The 18,699-nt window shown below is 40.1% G+C and overlaps 2 protein-coding genes across 2 annotated transcripts in view; both read right to left on the bottom strand.

Annotated features, from left to right (window-relative positions):
• The window catches only part of ncoa2 (nuclear receptor coactivator 2), a 46,182-nt gene extending 35,359 nt beyond the window's left edge, over window positions 1-10,823 (bottom strand). Inside the window, exon 1 of the mRNA XM_020599994.1 lies at window positions 10,608-10,823. The gene's annotated coding sequence lies outside the window, so the exon portion shown is untranslated. The remainder of the gene's footprint in view (window positions 1-10,607) is intronic.
• A 2,266-nt stretch (window positions 10,824-13,089) lies between these two features.
• On the bottom strand, window positions 13,090-18,699 carry tram1 (translocation associated membrane protein 1). The gene is made up of 11 exons (XM_020600066.1): window positions 18,408-18,699; window positions 17,118-17,181; window positions 16,067-16,188; window positions 15,864-15,980; window positions 15,714-15,772; window positions 15,481-15,565; window positions 15,234-15,304; window positions 14,938-15,042; window positions 14,651-14,794; window positions 14,023-14,174; window positions 13,090-13,821 (listed from the first exon to the last, which is right to left on the bottom strand). Exons 1-11 carry the CDS (start codon window positions 18,528-18,530, stop codon window positions 13,751-13,753), a joined length of 1,113 nt encoding a protein of 370 aa, XP_020455722.1. The 5' UTR covers window positions 18,531-18,699; the 3' UTR covers window positions 13,090-13,750.

An 18,699-nucleotide genomic window follows, 5' to 3' on the forward strand; every position in this document is an offset into this window, starting at 1 on the left:
TCTGCTGTACTAAACAGCACATACAGTGAAAACATAAAATAGCTTGATCTGATAACCTTGAGTGCTACAGTCAATCTAGTAATTTCATAACTGTGCATTTCTCAACCCCACATTCCTCTTTTCTTTTCCCTTTTCTGCATGGCTGTTAGTTCTCATCCTCTGGAGGAATTTCCTCTGAGCTTTAATGCTATCACATGCTCAATCCCAGCCCTGCTCTTGATCTGTAGCCTATGGAATGAAATAAGAGCCCTGTGTGAAAATACTCATTTGGACTAGTTTAACAGTAATCCTTTCTAATGAAAAACATCTGTGACTGACTGAGAGTTCTTTACAGTCAGATGAGTTTTTTTCATGGTTTATAAATTTAAGTCAATTCTGTAGAAGATCCTTGTTGTAGCAGTAGTAGTGATGATTTCATCTCAGAAAAATCAATCAGCCACAATAGGAAGAAATTAATCACAGACAGCAACACAGAAAATGGTCTTACAGCCAATACTGAGGAGAGCTACTTTGCATCCAGTTACATCCATCACTTTGACTGCTGGCATCCCAGGACCTCTGTGTGGCCTGTGCCATCGATTCAAATACATGCGGGTTTAATGCCCCATGTGAGCCAGTATGGGTAATATCACTTTCTAAGGCTATACCAAACCACCTCTCACACAACAGACCAGCTGACCTGTGTTAATGCTTGCTGCGCTAATATGGGTAAGGACCCACTGGTGACATCAGTGGTATCTGATTCAAGTCCAGTGTCAAGTCACACCAAAATAATGCATGAACAGTGGGTACGGAAAGTATTCAGACCCCCTTAAATTTTTCACTCTTTGTTATATTGCAGCCATATGCTAAAATCATGCAAGTCCATTTTTTTCCTCATTAATGTACACACAGCACCCCATATTGACAGAAAAACACAGAATTTTTGACATTTTTGCAGATTTATTAAAAAAGAAAAACTGAAATATCACATGGTCATAAGTATTCAGACCCTTTGCTCAGTATTTAGTAGAAGCACCCTTTTGAGCTAATACAGCCATGAGTCTTTTTGGGAATGATGCAACAAGTTCACACCTGCATTTGGGGATCCTCTGCCATTCCTCCTTGCAGATCCTCTCCAGTGCTGTCAGGTTGGATGGTAAACGTTGGTGGACAGCCATTTTCAGGTCTCTCCAGAGATGCTCAATGGGGTTTAAGTCAGGGCTCTGGCTGGGCCATTCAAGAACAGTCACAGAGTTGTTGTAAAGCCACTCCTTCGGACAGCACCTAAGTTAAATATATGAGTGTCACAGCAAAGGGTCTGAATACTTATGACCATGTGATATTTCAGTTTTTCTTTTTTAATAAATCTGCAAAAATGTCAAACATATTCTGTTTTTCTGTCAATATGGGGTGCTGTGTGTACATTAATGAGGAAAAAAATGAACTTAAATGATTTTAGAATATGGCTGCAATATAACAAAGAGTGAAAAATTTAAGGGGGTCTGAATACTTTCTGTACCCACTGTACATGCAATTGCTTAATAAGGTAGACACACTTTCACCTTTTTGTCCACTTCATCACATTGTGGCTTTAATGGCAAACAAATAAAAGTGGCATTTATGCCAATCTACATTCACATCATAATGACAGGTATATAAAGAGATCCTCGTGTAAAACTTACACATTACACTTTGGAACAGATTTAAGTGGGCTGTTTTTACACAGATGCAACCCCTTACCGGGCACCCTTAGTGCTGCTGCTCAAACAGCAGCAGCCTGATCTTTCAGTTGTGACCTAAGGGATGAGACAGTGGTAATGTGTGTTGTAAAAAATGAGTCATTATGACTGTAGAAAGCAAATGAGTGTGAAGCTGAAACAGCCTCAGAAAGGCAGGACTACAGTGTGACAAAGTGTGTAGGCAGAATGACTGGTGGTATCATGCTTCTAAGATAATCTGGAGCTCATCTTGTGACTGGTCTGCATGTCAACACCATATCTATTGTGCCTGTGTGTGAGTGTGTGTGTGTGTGTGTGTCCACATTCTTTTGCCGCCTGTTACAGTTTGTAAAGAATCGGTTCCCGTGGAAGCCCAAGGTTGTAGAGTGGAAGCAGACTAAGAATAAGGAGGTTACATGTTAGCGCACAGGGGAGGGGAAGAGAAGATCAGCTGACATAACTATGTCATCTTATCAGCCAACAACTGAGACAATGTGACAGCCAATGTTGTCTCACAGCAAATGCACACACCAAACTGTCAAATCTGCAAGACCCTACTAAACAAAAGTAGTCCATTTAGTTTTAAATTAAAAGGAAGATAGGCTAAAGAAAGGCTCCACTGAACCAAAGTGTGAGAAGGATAATTATCTGTGGAGCATGTTTAGGGGGGTGACTTTAAATGAAGGTATTACTTAATTAAGAGTGCTTCTGCTCTGACAGCAGAACATACAGTATAATTGGACCAGGCAGTTCAAAGCAGCTGAAGCAGCCTTCTCTCCATTTACACAACCCCTTAGCTAAAGCACTCAGTGACAGGTCTGGCAGACCATACAACTATGGCTATTTAACCTAATTTAATCAATTTAAGTCACAGATAGCGAGGCACTACTGGTTACCAGAATTATGTTTTTCCATGTTGAGCTTTCTGAGAAATAACTGATTGTAGCCCCACACATCTGAAGTAAATCTGATGTAACCTGGCTCTAGCTGGTGCATCTAACACAGTGGCCTATAACATGGTTTCGCCTTGTGGGAATTTTTTTTTTCCCCCCCATCAGAATCTGGGCCACTAAAAGTAGACATGCGATTGGACACCTTCTTGTGTCAAAATCTGTTCACCCATTAGTGTTTCCCTCTGGTTAGGTCCTCCCCTCAGCAGTTAGAGCCAGGATAAGATTAAGTTCAGGAATAAGGGGAGAAACATATTGGCAGGGAAACAGTACGACACAACACCTGCATGGTGCCCAAGATTGGTTTATGATATCCCCATCAATTTTACACCTTTCTTTTAACAAAAGGAATTTAGTTTTAATCTGTGATTTTGAACCAAAGCAGCAAAATAGCTGAATCTTTTATCGATTTTCCAATGAGCCTCAGTTAATCTTTACACCCCTACTGACAAATGATGAAACTCTGCCAGGTCAAACAGGACTCTGGTCTTCATTTCAGATACACGTGGTGTTTTTCTGGCTGGGTACCCTACTTGCAATCAATACAAGGACCAGATACACTCCAAAACATTGGTAATTCATTATCAAAATATTTTAAAATGTCCATATGATAATAGGGATTAACAACAGTGTAGCATCTTCTGAAATGTTTTATTTCATAATCTGAGTTCAAAGAATGTCCACCCTATAATGTGTCCTAAATTCAAATGTTGTCAGTCCACTTCTGTAACAGAAGCACAGTTGCGTCATGATTATGCCTCTCCTATATAATCTCTCCAATGAGTGCCTCTCTTTTGCACTCCACTGCCATATGAGATGGGAGGTGGTTTTGTTTTGGTGGCCTACATCTTCAGGTGCCAAAACCACAAAAATCTCGGGAGTAAATGCATAAAGGGGCACTTTAGTATACAAACACATGCATACTCACACAGGGAGAGATTGTTATGTAATGAAATTACATGTAGTGTATTGGCATTGCTAATTGCATAGCTAGTGAAAAAGAATGCTCTTTACCTTTTACCCTGCGTTAAACAGGACATGCTTTATTTTAACTAATTACTGTCAACAAATCCCATGTAAACCAAACAGGTAGTGTCAAAGCCTGACCATGCTTTTTCTAATCATGCTTAAAAAACTACACCATTATCCAAACTTAAAAGCACAGCAAAAAGTCATCTTGTTGCATTTTGGTAGAATATTCCCTCATGCACCAGTTTATTGCTCTCAGATTGTCAACCTTGCAAAACAGAGTAAATACTGGAGCCTGGAGCCGATCCCACATTAACACCTTGGGGCAATTTAGAGTTGCCAATCAACCTAACTTGCATGTCTTTGGACTGGAGGAGGAGTTAAAGGGAATTAAAGGAAAACTACTACTTCAGATGGGTTTAAACTTAATTTAGTCATAATATTAACTTACTGTATACTGCAACTCCACAGTATAGAAGACAAATGCAGGTCAGCTTGAGGAGATTACCTACTCTGCTGAAAACAGTATAGCTAAAGCAAGCAAAACCATATTATAGATCGCTGAAGGAACAGTGCCGAGTCAGCAGAGCGCGAGAGACAGGTGCTGGGGGGTTGGGCAGTCACATTGGCCAGATTTTTACCTTCAATGTGTACAGAAATGAAAAGCCTGAACTGATGGTGGGGAACAAGTACTGTTTATATCTCGATTCCAAAAGTCTGTGTTTCCCCACTATGGATTCTGCCGAAGGACTGAGGTGCGCGATGGTCCCCTAAGTAGTATAGGGCAAGCGATAAGGAAGGAAAGTTCAGGCTGGGCAACTGATCACTCACCACAGGTAGGTTAATAAACATAAAAATTATAAAGCACTGTATCGTATGATCCAAACATTTTAAAATATTATATTCAACATTACTGTGATGAAAACATTACATTATGACTGCATTAAAAAGACACAGTCCTGGTGTGATAAAGTTTCAAAACATTTCATTAAGTCAAATGTGTCTATTCAGGATGAGGATGAACCAGCACAGCAGGCTATATGATACTACTACATTCATGATACTACACTGGTTTGTATAGTACTGTTAGGTTAAATTGAGACCACATTGAGTCCATGTGCTGGTTGTGCTGGGTTCCCCCCTGGGTCAAATTCTTGTTTCTGTTTTGAGGCATTTCATTGTTCAACATTTGTTACTGCAGTTATCTGGGCCTCCAGGGCCTTCCAAGTGCCAAAAGCTCTCAGTAAATTAACATACACATCATTCTACATTTTCTCAGGACGCTTTCACAATAAATATTTCTGGGCCACCCACCTGCACTCCAGCAGGGAGCTTGCTCAAACCAAGTTTTCTCTTCCTCCCTTAGTGCCATGTACTGTATTTCACTTTGAGCAGTGGCAAAGGTGCCAACCACATGCTAGCACCAGTGCCACATACATACTGTGGCTGAAGAAAAGGCAGTTCACCCAGTCACACAAATTAAGACCTCAAAACACACACACCATTCCTTTTCTTCCTATTACTGCGTCCTTCAATTTAGAGAACACAAGCCCATATCCTTTTAAATCCACTCTTGTTACTCTTGGGGGTTTGCTTTTTCAATAAAGGTTTATATATTCTATGTTCAAATTTATGCAATTTAAATCATTTAAATAGTCACACTTTTTAGATCTACCATTTTGTACACCCAAGCAATATCAGATTCACAACACACAGGCTAACAGCTACAGAAGCACTGTCTCTCTATCAGTCATACGACCTCTGTTGTCTGTTCATGCCAAAACCGGCTTAGGGCACCTTCTTAGCAAAGTAAAACAAATCTGTTTTACAAACATTATACTTACTTTCAAATAATTAATCATGGTTTCCCCTATCATAGAAAGGCTTAGGCATAACACCCAAGTGTTTCTGGGAAGCGCCAAAGCTGAAAGAATGCAAAAAAGTGACATATCAGAATGAATGTAAAACCAACAGTGAGTTATATGTGCTGAAAAATAACAGAGAGGTAACTTGATCTTAAAATGAAATGTAAGCTGGCAACAGGACCTGTCAATCAGCAATCAGTGTTTGGATGAACATTTGGACACTAGCCTCCACAACGCATACATGAAGTTGGCTATAACTTTGTTGGAGTCATTCCTGTGAATGGTAACAACAGAGATAGCAGAAGGAAGCCTATTTTACAAGTAAAGAACTTGCTAGCGTAGCTAACAGGTACTGAATAGAGTGCTTTCCTAGTGACTCCGGAACCCCAGAGCTGAGTTAGCATTTTTTGCACTTCCGGTTCCCTTACCCTGAAGTCATTTGGATTTTTGATAAACACCTGAATTAAGGTTTGTGGTCAACACAAGGCCAGTACATTTCACATTTTGTTCAATGAGATACACAGAGACTCATCTACACAGCCCACATCTGCAGCCTCATGAACTTGCCAACTATTCCAAAGAACTCACACAGCCATGATCACTAACTAGATCAGGCCACACTAAGAGGAAAGGATTTTTTAAAAGAGGTAAACACACTGAATCAAATTACAAGCTGGGAGCCATGGTGGTGAAGCTGAAGTCATGGGACTGTTGTGTAGTTCGTTCATGGCCTAACAATAGCTTTTTACTTCTGGTGATCGTATTTGGGCTTCAAAAATCATAAAAGTGGTGTTCACTTGTGAAGATTTTCTTGCTGAACAAAAAGTGTAAGCGTCAAACTGTTGTTTGTCACAGATCTTACTTTTACCAATAATCCAGCATCCTACGGAAAAATCCCGCTGTTATTTTGTCGAGGCAACACATGGTGATGCTAACTTCAGGGTTGCCTACAAAACAGTCCCTACACTGTCTGAAAACCTAGGTAATCATAATTTTAACATGAGCTGACACTGGCAATTACCCCACTAGATGATGCATAATAGAACACAATAAAACAATCCTATAGACTGCTGTTAACAAGACGAGGCCTGCTCTCAGCGCAGAGATGAGATTGCTAATTTGAGGTCAACTAAACACAACAACAACATGCCTTGAAGCACAGAGGCAGTAAATACTCCCTGCTTCTCCTCTCCCATGTCTCTATCAACCATCTCTGCCTCGCTTTAAATGTCTCTTTCCTGCTGTTTTCCCCTCCTCTCTCCCACTGCTGGAAAACCCTGGCCATCACCCCACGGCTCATCCCTCACGCCCACCCAGGACCTGTCATGTCGGTGTTTCCATGACAACACAAACGCACAAATGGAGGCAGGGGGTTATAATGCCATTATTTGGGGTTATTTACTAATGCAATATATAAAATGAGTGAGTGAGAGAGGAGGGGTAGATCTAGCTTAGACTGGGAAGCATCCCTGGCCACACAAGCGGGAAGGATGAGTTTCTCCTCAATTGTGCAAGGTTTCTTCTGCTCTGAAACAAGCTCCGCTAGCAAACAACTTGTCTCTTTTGCCTTATGAGACAAATTCACACAATCCAACAAACAGTTTTGCTGCCTCCGGTGCAGATCCCATGCTCTGTTGAAGTAGGCCAAGTTTCTCTCAGTGTGGAAGGGATGTTTGGTTTCCAAGTGCCTCTTCAGTTTGCTTGGCACCATGTTAGCATTAGCCAACTTCTGTCACTGCACTTGGGCTGAGGGCTGCTGACATTCCCAGTCCAACTGAAGCTATAAGACAGGCAGCTTACATGATACTGTCTATTCAAAGTTCCTTTTCTCTTCTCTTTAAGTGGTAAGTTGTCTGCATTGGTGTGGCAAGTTGTCTGCATTGGTGTGGTAAGTTGTCTGCATTGGTGACTAGCTCAGCAAAAGAAAACAATCCATTTCCCCCTCAGACTGTATTATCCTCCAGGCTGTTAATCAGGGTCTTTAATGTGTCACACTAATAATTCCCACCATCCAGCCACTGAGAACGGACCAGGGTTTTAAGCAGCTGTTTTCATTTTTTGTTTGTTTCTGTGGTGTGATTTTTTTTTTAAACTGCCTTCAACCAGTCTATCTTCCTGTTTATTCTAAATCACTGAAGGTAATTTATTAAACTTGGGTGGGGGTGTTAGTTTTGGGGTGCAGATGTCAAGGCAGGAAAAAGTTCATAATTCCAGAGTTCAACACATTGTCTAACTGGTCTGGTCAGAGCAGACTTTGCTGAAAGCAAAGCAATAACTCCTTGAATTGAATGTGTAGATTTGAGCAAGAGCAGTAATACTTTGCAACATCCTTGTGAAAGCCTAGATTCCTGCCAGCCCCTAGCTGCTGGATTTTGTCATTTGACACTGCTCTTAAAATGGACCCCAGCCCAGAACACATTAAAGAGCTGGTGTGAGACACAGGGATATGGTGTTGTTCAGGAGCTGGCCATACTAAGTGGCAAAGACAGGGATGTCGTTTTTCAGCCCGGTTCTAATGAGTCAATTTAATGTTATTAGCACCAATAAGTGTTTCAAAAAAGAGGAGTAACACAGTGTGTGTGACAGAGAATTCAATAAATTTAAAACTTTAAAGTGTTTCCTTCATTTTTTAGGTGTCATACATCACCTTAAGCTTTAAGATGATGCAGAATTTGGTTTTTCTAATAGTGAAGATGTGAGCTCTAAATGAATGTTTCACTAACATAATGAATTCAAGTGAGTTTTAAAGACATGTTCATTCTTTTAAAACTCATTATGATTGAAATGGGGCTTTAGTTTTACATCTCAAATAGGAATAATTGTTTAGATAACATTTAAAGAACAAGGCTGGTGATTTTCTATCACTTTGATATTTGCCACAATTTCCACACAGAAACTAAAACCAACAATGACTTCTGTGTGCTCACCATATCTATAGATTCATAGACATTATGGTGAGTACATCAAATTCAAAAGAGAGATAATCACCAGCCCTAATTCCCTAATAAAAATTAGCCTGAATTACCTAGGGACGCATGTGATGAATGGAATCACTTCCATATTACATTTAAGATAGCCTAATTTCTCATTTTGCTTGAATTTACTGACCAAAACAAGACAGATGACCTCAGCTCAGCCATTATTAACGATCACAGGAAGGGCCCAAAGTAAGGGTCAAGCTCAAGACAATTACATGATGCTATAGTTTTACCCCAGTTCACAGGCTCAAAACATTGACTGTTTGTAATCTTGGAGCAAGAAGTACTCTGCTATAGTTTATTTTAATCATTATAAATTACATTTTTGTGATTTGTGAAGATAGTCTTATACAAGTGTCTACATAAATCACTTTAAAAATGTTATAAATGTTATACTACTGTGGGGTCAGTTTTTCATAAGACTAGCCAAAGGCAACAGCCCTGGTGCATGATTCTCAATATTGTACATTTCCACCTTAAAACAAAGCATACAACAAAAGCTAGGGCACCCAGAAAAGCTACATACTATAGAAGGTTAGGTACACATGCTTTCATCTGGATGGTAATGAAATCTTTGTCACAGACCCATGTGTTTCTCCATGTCTTCATCTGACTCTCAAAATCAGATCAGTTTAGGTGGAACATTTACTTCTTGTCTATCTTTCAAGGACAAACTGTTTGATCTTCCATTATCCGCAAAAAGATACTGAGTGAGATTTGTTTCACTGCAACTTGTAAATGTAAATAACTTCAACTACTTTCAGATAATACCTTGTTCAGCCTGGCAGGAGGGGTTAACCAACAATACTTACAGACAGATAAACTCATCAATGGATACACTGTCCCTTTTCAGTGAATTAGTCATTAAAATATGAACCACAATCCAGCATGATCTTTTTACTTCCTGAGAATTTACTTTAAATATGACTACCAGCACATCAAATGCAATCCATCACATATCTGCACAGAAGCCCTGAAATTGCAGCAAACCACAGCTTGACAACATGCTATGCGAAATCTCCTATCATGACAAGACACCAACACTCTGCACCATCAGGTGGACAAAGTGATGCAACAGTCTCCTCCAGCTTTACTGAGGAACACAGACAATCATTAAAATGGCAGAAGCTGTCTGTCAGTATAGTTCTACATCAGTCAAGCAGGACAGCTCTTAGGAGTGAGTGCACAACAATGCAACACACAAGTCAAACCTCCAAGCAGCATTCCCTCGTGCTGTATTAGTGCCTTGTATTTTCAGAGAGCCTCTTCTGCAATCTCTTTAAGACTGAGCTTTTATTACCATCTCCATGATGAAGCCTACATTAACCTGGAGTAATAGCGTTGCGACCTAATTACTTTGTAGATTAAGTTCTCTGTCGTTTTGGAAAGCAATGCCACAACAAAACGCAAGCACTCTCCAGTCCATGAACAAGATTGTAAATAAATATATTTTGCCAAATGTCCGAGGCTACTGGTTTAAGTGTCAAAGTGCTCACATTACAGCTTGGCATCTGATTAGCCTAACCTTCGACGATGCATTTTAACGCCTGCCAAACGCAAGAGCAAAATGCACCAAGAACAAACACATAAATGTCGCCAACTTAGACAAAGTAGCACGTAGCTTAGACGCATAGTTAATACCACTGTAAACAAGGTTAACGGCCCGCTCAAAGACGATGTAGTGAAAACTGTCCTGACACTCGTACATTGCTGACAACGACGTTCAAGCAGTGAACCTAGCCTGCAGCTAAACAGTTAGCATGCTAACTCCCAGATACACTGGCGAACTTCGTCCAGTGTTCCGTGCACGGGCACTTGCTCACTCGGCACTAAAAGCTGAGACATTTAAGTATTGTGCATGCAACATTTAATTTTACATAAAGTAACCATACTTCTACCAAATAAACACTGCGACCACTCGTTTGCACGCTCACTGTCCGAGGCGTCTAATTGATTTGCAGCAGAAACCATTATTGACAGAGGTACCGAGCTTAGCCGAGCAGCTAATGCCTGCTAATAGGCTAACGCCGAAGCGAGAACCCGTGCCAGATAGAGACACAACCGAGATTGAAGACCTCGCACTGGAAACTGGATTTCACAACAAAAGGGTCTACACAATAAGCACCAACACGCGTGACTACTTACAAATTAATACTGTCGGCTGCGTCCTCGCTGTTAAATTCCGTTTATCCGAAGTGGCTCTGACCTTCGCAGTAGTGAAACAACATTTCTGCTGGCTAACTGTGCCGCCATATTACTGCTGCTCTGCAAACCAATGCTCTGTGTTTATCTGTCTGGTAGCTGCTTTCCTCCCCCACAGCAAAACCACATCACGGGGCCCCAGCAATATCAACTCCTCCATATACCTGTAAGAATGACACTGTACTTGCAGGCTGGTTTATCTGACAACCACTAAAATGTTAAAGAGGAAAGCAAGACAGATGTCTCAGATGACACATTTATGCCTAAAAATTTTTTTCTTAGATTTTACAGCCTACTTAAAAACACCACTGTAGCAAAAATAAAAACCTTAACAAAGCACAGAATACTGTTTACCAGTATGCCTGCATCTACAGCGGTGGGAATACTTCAAAGATGGATGTAAATGTAAGGTCATAAAGATTTATGTCACCCTATAATAGGCTCCTAAAAAAAACCGGTGAAAGGAATGCAGCTGGGGCTTCCAGTAATGAAATCACTAAAAGTTCAATTTCAGTCTGCCCGAGTTCATTTTTTTTGTCACTAACACTTGGCCTATCACTGGCAGTATTGGAGAAAATGTGCAGCTTTTTCAGCAGACACCATAAATGTGATTTTTGTTTAAGAAAATAAACAAAACGTATTGAAACACAAACGGCAGCTAGCATTATTTGCCTTAAAATGTTTACAATTAGGCGTGTTCTGCATCCTTGAGTTACCTTGATTTATTGTCTGGTCAACTGTTCACTGCTCAAACTGGCAGGCGTTTTCTTGGAACCAAAATATGTGAAACACTGCCACCACGAGGCCGACGTGTGTTACAACAGTTTCTATCGGTTTTGCTGGTGTGAGCCAGCGTGAAGACTAGAAAAGGAAATCCTACACATCCACCATTTGTTTAGATTTTGTAGCAATTACTTCAGCAGACAGGCACTGTATTGTCATTGTTTACCTAAGAGGACTCATTTACTACAGTGCTCAACCCATAAAGCCATTCATTATTTACAGTGCAGTAAATATTTTAATGTACCAGGGCACTACCTTTGTATATATTCAAGTGCTCCTATTTGTGAATGGATGGGATTTTGTTGAAATCATACACATGATGGGTCTTTTACAAGCCGATTTGATTTCAGTATTTTTTTTTAAGACAAGTTACATTTAAATGTTACTCTTATGGGCCATCAAAATAATAAATAAATGAAGGCTTTGAAAAACAAACTGCACTTTTATGTTGGAATAAAAAAAAAAGGATAAATTAAGTTAAAAGTTAAGTGAATACATAAAATGTGCAAGATTTTCAAGAACTCATTTTCCAGGACACTTTCAGTGGCATAAGGCCCATGACAATAAGCCAAAGTCATATATCTTCAGAGACTAGAAGAACAAGGCATCCTGCAACAGATGGTCTGGCCACACAGAACCTTGACCTCAACATCATGGAGTCAGTCTGGCATTATATGAAGAAACAGAAAATGAGTTCACCAAAATCCTGTGGAAAGTCCTCTGAGATGCTGGAACAATCTACCGGACAAAATATCGCGAAAACTGCATGTTGGCGTACCAATGCAAATGGTGGTAACAGCAAATACCGATTTAATTTACTGCACATTTTAAGATGTTCATTGATTGATAAAAGCAATTATTTTTGAAAACATCCTCACTTTTATTACCCAAGCTGTACTGGATGTTTTTGTGATTTTTATATCTTTGTCCCAATTCACTACTTTTAAAAACTCTGTTTCAAATTGGTGAAACCCTTATTGGGTTTGTAAACTTTACTCCATTTTGCTTCATTCTTAGTTCTAGAACAAAAAGCACTTAAACTTATCAAATCTGGATGAAAGTACAAGGTTGGTTTCTCCTGTTTATGACCAGTCTTCCGGGACTGGAAAATTGTCCAGGTTTTCCGGTATGCTGCCATTGGAACCCATATGATAAACCCAAGTATTTAACAGATATTTTGATATCCTTTTCTGCGAGTAGTGAGGGTGAACTGAGGCGGCTCAGTCAGCATCATTATAAATCATATGTATTTATGTATTAAATAAAAGTCAAATTTTCCATTAAAAGGTTCAATTTCAGAGCCAGTGCATTGATTGAAATGGCAAATAAAGAATGTACTTTGTGCTACAACATTCACAAAACATGCTATTTTACCCTTAATTTTTTGTTTCTCCATATAATTATTTGTGTATGTGGTCAAGGCTACAACTAATATAACCACATGATTATTCTGAATGCTTTTTTTTTTCCCCCTCAACAAAACATTTTATTCCATTTGAGGATAAAACCCTCAGAACAAACACATACACTGCTGATCTATTCTACTTCAAGCCTACCTAAAATTAGTTAACAGGGTTATTCCTTTGAATAAGCCAAACATACCTGGGTAACCGATTCTTAAAATACAGGTGACTGCACTGTATAGATTTGTGAACTAATTTTATGGCATACAAGTAAGAGACATATCAACAGTCAGTCGAGCTCATTTAGCACAGTCAGAAATGGTGTTGGTGAGAAATGTGGTGAAAACACCAACAGTGTCCTGCTGTATGGGTTTTAATTGTCTGTGATGTCAACCTAATCATAGCCTAAAAATTGAGATGCAAATGTTTCAGGGAAATTCAAAAACAATGTCTGCAAAAATCCCTCAAAAGACGGACAGGGGTCGGTGGCAAAGAGCTGAGCTAGCAATTAAATGCAAGAGGAAACTAAAACAAGTGGGAATACACATTTAGAAAGAAAAGAAAAACACTGAAAATTCATGACTTTGGATAAACATTAAACACTGTTATTCCTGAAGTTTTAAAATTACACACCCTTTACAAAACAAGCCATATCAATAGGCACTTATTAAATAAGCGTTTGCTCAGTTTCTGAATTTGTCTTCTTTTGATTTGAAATGGCACAGTGAAGCAATAATTCTCAAATCAAGGCGTGTTGAATGACTGCTGACAAGCAAAGATAAATGCATTCTGGCCTTTAGAGTCCAACTGAGGGGGCGCTAAAAATGCTTATCATGACAGAGGGTCTGCTGGTCTGACATGGCCACGGAGAAACGATGCGATGGGCCGAGGATAAGGTTTTTATGATGCCTTCTCCTTTCTTGCTCTTGGTGAATCAGCTCCATGAGAACTCACTCCGTTTACTCCATTAGCTAAAAACAACCAAATTATATCCAAATAAGTTCCATGTAAAGGAGAGGCAAGCTTATGATTCATTTCATATGCATCATAAGAAGAACTGAAAGTATAGGTTGTTTTCTAAAGTATGCCACCTTATATTTATTATGACAATTTTCTACCTTTTAATCCACTCATGACTTTTTAAAAAAGCCAGTGAACACACCATCCCTCACCTTTGTCTTTCTTTGACTTGCTCTTGGAAGGAACTTGTTTCTTTTTCAAGGTCTGAGCTTGGGCATGCTCTCTCCACCGGCGCAGCTGAAAGTTGATAAATTTCCACATCATGAAGGCCTGAGTAAGGCAGATGGCAGCCAGGACAGTTATCCTAGGAGAAAGAGTTAACAGACTGCAACTCAAAGCATAATTAAAAATGTCCTACTCTGAAATACTGTTTAAATTCTTTAGTGAACCAGAGGTGAGGTTCTGCATACAGGAACATCTTAATAAACCCAAGAATTCTTTCCCTTAGTTTCGCATGTGAAAATGTACTGCGATTGCATTTCATTGTAATATATCGAAGCTGATGTCGATGACAATGCACTTCCTTTTCTACACAGAGCTGTTCATGCTGAGTAAAGAAAGAAGCTCTTGTTCCATTATTCTATAGTAAATGGCCAAGCTGATCAAAATAGTCTTAAAGTCTACTGCAACAGTACAGGGACTATCTCTGTGTAATAATACTAAAATATATATTGATGAATTACACATTTAAGACCATTGTTTGCAGCTTTTTAATTCTATTAGCAATTTAAAAACATTATTCAAGGATTAATCCCCTTTTCTCTTTTTAGACAAGCTTACCGAACAAAAAAAATGTTAAAGTTTCCTGCAGCCAAATCAAAGCCTTGATTCTCTGCTGTGGAGAGGCCAAAGCCAACCGTGAGCACAGACAAGGACAGGGTGAGCAACCGGCCAAGGACGAACAAGACGGCCCATACGGTGAAACTGGAAGACAGGAGGATGATCATCATGATGCATTCAAGACTCCCTAACATATAGGAATGTACTTGTGTATTTGTACATGTATACAAATGATTAGCACACATAAAGAAGTCTGAACTGTGTGAAAGGAGAAAGTGTGAACTCACCCCATCTGTCTGCTCTCATTGCTGAAGTAGATCAGGCGGGAAACGTGGAACAGTAGTTCAACAAAGTAGTGCGACACAAGCAGGACCAGACCCAGACGGTTCAGACTGAAAAACACGACTCTCTTTTAAAACACATAACAGGAGCTCCACTAGAGAGGCTTTAGTTTAAGGTCAGATTGCAAACAATGTTCCTGTGCTAGTAACGTTCTCCTGAAGGGCAGTGTACAAACATAAGGGAAGTGTCACACATTCCACGCAGTCAAACATATCAGCCTTTCTGAAATAGCAACTCTTACTTCAGAATATAGGCGCCTGCAATGTGGACCAGGTACAGGAAGATGTACACAAGTTGCCGTGGAATATCCTCCTAAAAAGGGGGTCAAAATATTTACAACAGCGTGGCTCTGAATTTGATTATTTGAAACAATGCAACATAATCAAGGAAGTCAAACAGGAAACGGCTTCAGCATGCAAACAGAAGCCGCGGTACAGTACGCACCCTACTCGAAAATGCTGTGCCCTGGTACACACAAACACACTTGCCTTTTTTGTCTTTTGGAAGTACAGCTCCGGAAGAGCATGTAACCAGTAGCCCAGCTGACAAATGTAGTAGAATTTCATCTGGAACCTGTAGGAAAGCCACAGTTGAAAATGTGTTAGTGGTTCAAAAGGCACACTTGAAATAAATAAACCACAGGGGGAAAAAAAACAGTGAATTTCTCTCTAAAATGCATATGGTCAACCAGATACACAGAACATTTTATATGGGTACTTACGGCATCAGTGTGTGGGGGTATCCCTCCCATAGGGTGACTGGATTGGACAGGAAATTTTCCTAACAACAAAGAGGCATTTAAAGTGCATTGCTGGACAGTGTTGGGTATAATAATGACATCTGTAAAGCTTCACTACTGTACGGTACATACAGAGAGCAGGATGCTTGTGCCCCAGCCAAAGGAGAATAGGTAGAACACACTGAGCTGGCCCGACTCATTGAACTTGCTGTGCTTGGTTTTGGAGAAGTGCTTCTTCCTGTTCATCTTCTACAAAGATGAACAGCAATAAACTATGCAGGTCTATTCACAGAAATTAAGTTCTGTGTATTCGAGTGTGTGTTTGTCTAACTTACATCCAGCACATATTCCTGAATAATGGCATGCATGATGATGGCTACCAGCATGTAGAAGAAGACCGTGGCCAAATCCTTGATGCCATGGTGGAAGTGGCTCATGGGTGTCTCCTCCAGGCCTTCTGTAGCACGCACACAAGTCATGCACAGTCATCACTGTGACAACAATTTAAAAAAAATATATACTTCTAATCATAATGGAGGATGTCCTAGTTCATGCAGCTTTTTGATCCTTAACATGAACTGTTGAGCCAAATCAAGAGATTCACAAGTTTAGCAACAAACTCTTGAGGTGAAATGTTTGGATTAGTGAGTCTAGACCGCGCAGTGTTACACAACCGTGAAAATGCAAGTCACAGCCTGCATCAGCACAGTAAAAGTCACACACAGAGTCTCTCCTGTCTTTCTAAAGTTACACAGCCTTCACCCCAATATCTGTGAATCACTAAATAATGTGACAGATTGTTGCACAGAGACAGACAAAAACACTGAATTGATCACATCATTTTCAGTTAAAGAAAAAAAAATGGCATAACTGAATTGTTTCACTGCAAAGAGTTTTAGGGTCTGCATGTTATTTGTCTTTTAAGATACAGGTTGTAAATCAATTACTGAGCTGGGTATGTGGTAAAGGCTCTGAGATAAGAACTGAACCAGCAACCTACAGTCAGCAAACCTGTAGCCTGTGCAGCAGTTTGGATAAGCTCTGGGGCCGGACACACACAGAACTTAAAGTTGGCAAAGAAACTATTAACCTTGAAACGAGTAGGCCTTGATTTGAGAGGCCTGTATTACACCTTAGCCCAAATTTGACCAACACAACTTTGCCACAAGAGAACTTATAAATCAGGCAGACTAAATTTAGCTCCAAAGGGGGAAGAGGAGCTTTCACATGAGACGGTGTAAGGTGATGAAAGTACCACTCTAGAATCCAAATGAAAGACTGCCAGAAAAATAAATACTGCATTATACGTGTACAACAAACAATGCACCACTGATCTTAATACATTCACACATCACACACACACTCTCAGTTTAATCCTCAACTTACCAGGTGTTGATATGGTGACATTGTACTGGACAGTTATGAATATGACTGCAAACTTTGAGGTAACCTGTGTACAAAAGATGTTAAAAAAAACATAGTAAATAAAGCATGCACGCAAAATTACAGACCATATGGGAAATATGAGCTGTTGTAACAACAACAATAACATTGTGATAGAGCACCACAGGTTTCCTCCTTTTGGGGTTTTAGGATGATTTAAATGAAATATAAACAGAACCCATTAGTTGCTTTTCAAATGGCCTTTGGGGCTTACAAAAACAGTACTACTACACAGATGTGCAATAGAAAGAATCCAATAAAAAGAATCCAACGAAGGAGCGGCAAATTAAAACAGGAAGTTGGACATTCCTCCTTCACAACAAAAGTCCTAAGTAAGGCACCAATTATTATTGAACGCACATTAGGGCCCATCCGTTTTGTGCTAGAATAAAACTGTCACACAGCTATGATGACAAATCTAAAATGCTGCCATCACAGCTGTTCATATGCATGTTTTTTTTTTTTTTTTTTTTACACAGGAAAACAAAAACTGGTAGCGGCGCTAAATTTGGCCAACATGACGCCTGTGACGCTACTTTTCACTGAGAACGAAACGTAATTGAACACGACTGTGAGAGAAAGTGGATCATCGTGGAGCACAGACACGGTCATTTTCTAATTCCACAGCATCGACTTGTGTTTAAAACGCTCTTTGGCCCAAGGACAAAGTTTCATTTGGTGCAAGTTGCTTTGTGTGATGACAACCTTCTGAGTCGTTGTATGATTGCCACGTAACACATCTACGCTTGAACTAACCGGGAGCGTTGCACAATAAAACAAGCACCGAGATCGATACAACTTTGCAAACCTAAAACATAACTACGACATTCAATAAAAAAATAGTGCACATAAGAAACTTTGTTCTTATTATCCAAATGCGTGCGTGTACACGGGCGGCTTCAGTGGTTCCAACGTGGGAAGCAGCCAGTTGGAAAGTGAACGCTCTCCTTCATCGTTTCAATAAAACAAAAACATCTGATTTTAACGCAAACCTAATTCAAGTCCACCCGAATGAGTTGATCATTTGTAGGGGGGTGGGAGCAAGGCCGTCGTTCACAGAAAACTTTCGATTACAGGAGGAAGTGTCAAGAGTAGCTCAGACAGCCATGTCAGTTTCCAGGAGGACAGATGGGGAGTACTGGGCATCTTGCCCACGGATGGTCCGTCCACTGTACCGGCCGATCATCCCAACGATTCACATTAAAACACATTCAACATGTGGACGAGACTTACCTCAAACATCAGCCCGAGAAGGAAAACCATAGCAACACAAGAAACAATATCTGCATGGTTTTGGATGACAAACTCGTGGCTCAGCACCGGCGGATTCTTGTTAGTTTTCTTTCGGATCCCCATGTCGACTCGGTTAGGTGCGACTTTAGCTTTACGCAGCGCGGATGTAGCCGGTTTCTATCAGATAATATTATTATCCTGCAGTTCGAAAACGCTCAATGCTGCCTCTAGCTTTCTACGAGCACTGGGCCAGGCAAGGATTGAATGGCGTGTCACTCTTATACTAGTGGGA

The sequence above is a fragment of the Monopterus albus genome, unplaced genomic scaffold (genome assembly GCF_001952655.1).
Source record: "Monopterus albus unplaced genomic scaffold, M_albus_1.0 scaffold44.1, whole genome shotgun sequence".
Classification (NCBI taxonomy): domain Eukaryota; kingdom Metazoa; phylum Chordata; class Actinopteri; order Synbranchiformes; family Synbranchidae; genus Monopterus; species Monopterus albus.

Bases quoted from the DNA above. Each gene is read 5' to 3' on its own strand.
- tram1 (XM_020600066.1), bottom strand. From the start codon at position 18,530: ATGGGGATCCGAAAGAAAACTAACAAGAATCCGCCGGTGCTGAGCCAC. The intron at 15,305-15,480 runs GCAAGTGTGTTT...CCCCCTTTTTAG, and splicing joins ACTTCCAAAAGACAAAAAAG to GAGGATATTCCACGGCAACT. The intron at 15,043-15,233 runs GTAAGAGTTGCT...CGTGTTTTTCAG, and splicing joins GCAGGCGCCTATATTCTGAA to TCTGAACCGTCTGGGTCTGG.